Source organism: Rattus norvegicus, chromosome 6 (genome assembly GCF_036323735.1).
Source record: "Rattus norvegicus strain BN/NHsdMcwi chromosome 6, GRCr8, whole genome shotgun sequence".
In the NCBI taxonomy this organism is placed as follows: domain Eukaryota; kingdom Metazoa; phylum Chordata; class Mammalia; order Rodentia; family Muridae; genus Rattus; species Rattus norvegicus.
Window position 1 is genome coordinate 136345387 of NC_086024.1, and position 3334 is coordinate 136348720.

Sequence of the window (3334 nt, forward strand, 5' to 3'; positions counted from 1 at the left end):
TATCACACATACAGACACATGCACGCACGCACACACACACACCAAGTCTCTGTGAGGCTGGGCACATCCTTAGAGAGGGCATCTTAACTTGTGCACATGCTCATCTCAAAGGTCAGTTTTTAAACCGTATCCAGCGCTACTAAACCAGTGCATTAGGAACTCCTGCCCCAGGAAAACGCCGCTGAAAGACCCTCACACATCTTCCCACTGTCCTGCTATGCAGGTATTCAGACAATAAAAAAAAATCTGAATCTAGAAAACAGAACAAAAAACCTTTGGCTCCTGGCAGCAACTCTGCAGGACAGGGGGTCCTCCCGCTCCCCTCCTCCTCACAAACATCATTTCCTGGAAACTAACTCAAAGACAAGGCATGTGAGCACTTCTGGAGTTAGTGGCTGGGAGGTGGCTCACTGGGGAAATCACTTGTGCAAAGCTGAGGCCCTGAGTTCAAATCCCAGCCCATGTCTGTATTCCAGTTCTCCTTCAACAAGGTGTGACAGATGAACCCAGAAGCCCTGTGAACAACAAAAAACAAACACCCCCGTCTCAAACAAGAGGGGAGGACCAAAACTGGTTGCCCCCTTCCACACGTGTGCCACACACAATGAACTTACAGTACACATATACAGTACACAAGTTGGAAAGGCACATGTCAAAAATTACCAATTTCGGGGTTGGGGATTTAGCTCAGTGGTAGAGCACTTGCCTAGGAAGCGCAAGGCCCTGGGTTCGGTCCCCAGCTCCGAAAAAAAGAACCCCCCCCCAAAAAATTACCAACTTCTAAATTTTATTTCCAATGCAGGGATGTGGAAAACAACCAAATGTCAATTACAAGGTCGGGCCGAGCTATCTTTCTGTGTGTGCACAGTTGTGTGTCCCCGTCCAACCCCCCGCCCCCGTACAGTATCCCCTTTCAGACCAACATGGCATAAGTCATAACTATATTTAGGAATTCATGTTGAGGAAAATCTTACTGCTGGATTCAAGTCTGAGAAGGAGAGGAAAACCCTCCTCAAGCAGAAGAAAGCATCTCTTCAGCGCACACTTCACGACCAATCAAAAGAGCTCACGAGTTGCTATTTACAAAACTTAGACGGGCAGGTGAGGGTCCAGAAACAGATTGAACAGGGCTGTAAATTCTCTCTACAGTAAAATGTAAATTTTGGTTTCTTCTCGTAGCACAGCCGGAGGTCAACGTAGGGGATGCTGCAAAGTTTCTGCCTGACGTTGAAGAAAGACACGCAGGCAGTTTGAGGCACCAGCACCCTTTGCTGAATACACAGAAAAGCAGCCACTTGTTTACCGTTGGATAACTTTGTGGGGAAAGGCACTGAGCCCGCGGACCGCGGCGGGCGCTCTAGCCAATGAACCTCTCGGCCGGCCACGTCTCCGGGGCGTTGGCGGGGATGCGTGGAGCCTCCTGCCCTGGCGGGGCCAGGGCCTCCATCTCGCGCACCACCTGCGTGAACACGCGGTCCACCATCATTTTGCTCTTGGCCGTGATCTCCAGGAAAGGGCAGCGCCACTCGCGGGCCAGCGCGCGGCCCTGAGCCGTCAGTACTTGGCGCTCGGCGTCCAGGTCGACCTTGGTGCCCACCAACACCAGCGGGACGGCGCGCGAGCCCCGCAGCCGGCCCATGCGCTCCCGCAGCGGCCGCACAGCCTGGAACGAGGCCTCGTTGCAGACGCTGTAGAGCACCACGAAGCCGTCGCTGTTCCTGATGTACAGGTCCTTGAGGGTGACCAGATGCTCGGCGCCCACCGTGTCCACGATCTCCAGCAGCGCGGGAGCCCGGTTTACTTCGATCACCTTGCTGAACAGCTCCTCCACCGACGGCTCACAGCGCTCGGGGAAGCGGCCGCACGCGAACTGCGTGGCCAGCGCCGTCTTGCCCACCGCCACGCTGCCCAGCAGCACCACACGGTAGTCCTTGGCGGGGCGCAGCACCAAACCCTCCATGGCCCGGACAACGGACGTGGGGAATGGCGCTGGGAGGCGGCGCGGGGAGAATCGGAAGGCGGGGCGCGAGGGCCAGGACGCACGCGCGTCCCCGTGGAGCCCGAGAGGAGAGGCCCTGGCGCCGCCGAGGGTCCCTGGGTCTCGGCTCCGCCTGTCTCTTTGCCTCAGCCTCGCGTACAGCTCCGTATCCCACCGTCCCACGCTGCGCCCGGGTCGCAGCCTTTCCCACCAGCCCCTTCCCCGAGCCTCCTCTCTTCCCTAGGTCGCCCGGCCTCTCTCCCACACCCCACAAACCAGCTTGGGCCCCTCAGTCAGTCCTTAGCTGGCTACCCCAAGGAGGGAGCCCCTCGGTTGACAGAGCAGAAGGTAACTTGATCCCTTCCTGACCAACCCAAGAAAGAGGGGTTTCCGCGCGCAGCATTCCAGATGTAGACCTGCCCGCTCAAGGTCACGCTGCTCCCTACCGCTGGCCCCTCCAGGCTGGGAGGACCCCACGCTCAGAAGCTGATGAAGAAGCTCGTCAGAGAGGGTCCCAATTCCCTCTTGAGCGCTATGATCGCTCTCCCTGGTCCCTTCTCCCTGAGCTCTGTACAATGCAAACCACACAGCCTTGCCCACTCCCTTCCTGGTTTCCCATCCTGGCGAATACTCTTCACCTCCGCCATCCACACAGCTGTGTCACTTCAAGGAAATGAGAACTCACACAACGGCAAGTAGAACCTGGAAAGCCCACGGCCACCTTTTCAGTCCCCTCGTACTCCGGGGCTCCCTCACTGGCTGCAGAGGAGAAAGCCTGGGCCCCATGTTTGGCGTTGTTTTCCTGAGCGAACTCCCTTCTGCCTCCTGAAGAAGAAAAAAAAAAAAAAAAAAAAAGACAAAAAGAAAAAAAGAAAAAAGACGGCTGCCTAGGCTACCTGCCCTGCTCTAGTGAAATTGAAACAGTTCACCAGAGAAAGGTCCTTTTCTATAAACTGTGCACTAACATCCTTAACGTACAGTGATTCCAAAAAGAGATCTTACAGGGCATTCTGGGACGGGAAGTTAGCAAAAGTAAAGACTAACAAGAAAAAATAAGTAAACATCAAGGCATTCGAGCTCCATCCAGATTCAAAAGCTTCCTGCAGATCACTTCCGAAGGAACCCAGAGCAATTTATAACCTCAGATGTCATAGAGCGGGCAAGGAAAACCCACACAGCACAACCACACTGTAACCTGTGACCCTGATACTGTGAAGGACAAAATAATGACATTTTGTCTGAAGAAATAAAATAAATGACAGGACTAGTTTGCGAAAGATTCCACAAGAACACCGTAGAAGTGAAATGCAGGTTCTTGTTTTAGTATGTAAAACAGGTACGATGTCATGATATGAA

General features: G+C 54.2%; 1 protein-coding gene across 1 annotated transcript; it reads right to left on the bottom strand.

The window, feature by feature from the left end:
- Positions 1 to 770: 770 nt before the first annotated feature.
- On the bottom strand, positions 771 to 1985 carry Diras3 (DIRAS family GTPase 3). Its single transcript, NM_001408755.1, has one exon. The coding sequence runs from the start codon at positions 1958 to 1960 to the stop codon at positions 1358 to 1360; it is 603 nt and encodes a 200-aa protein (NP_001395684.1). The 5' UTR covers positions 1961 to 1985; the 3' UTR covers positions 771 to 1357.
- Positions 1986 to 3334: the final 1349 nt, after the last annotated feature.

What these genes read in the sequence shown, in the direction of transcription:
- Diras3 (NM_001408755.1), bottom strand. Translation starts at nt 1,960, where the DNA reads ATGGAGGGTTTGGTGCTGCGCCCCGCCAAGGACTACCGTGTGGTGCTG.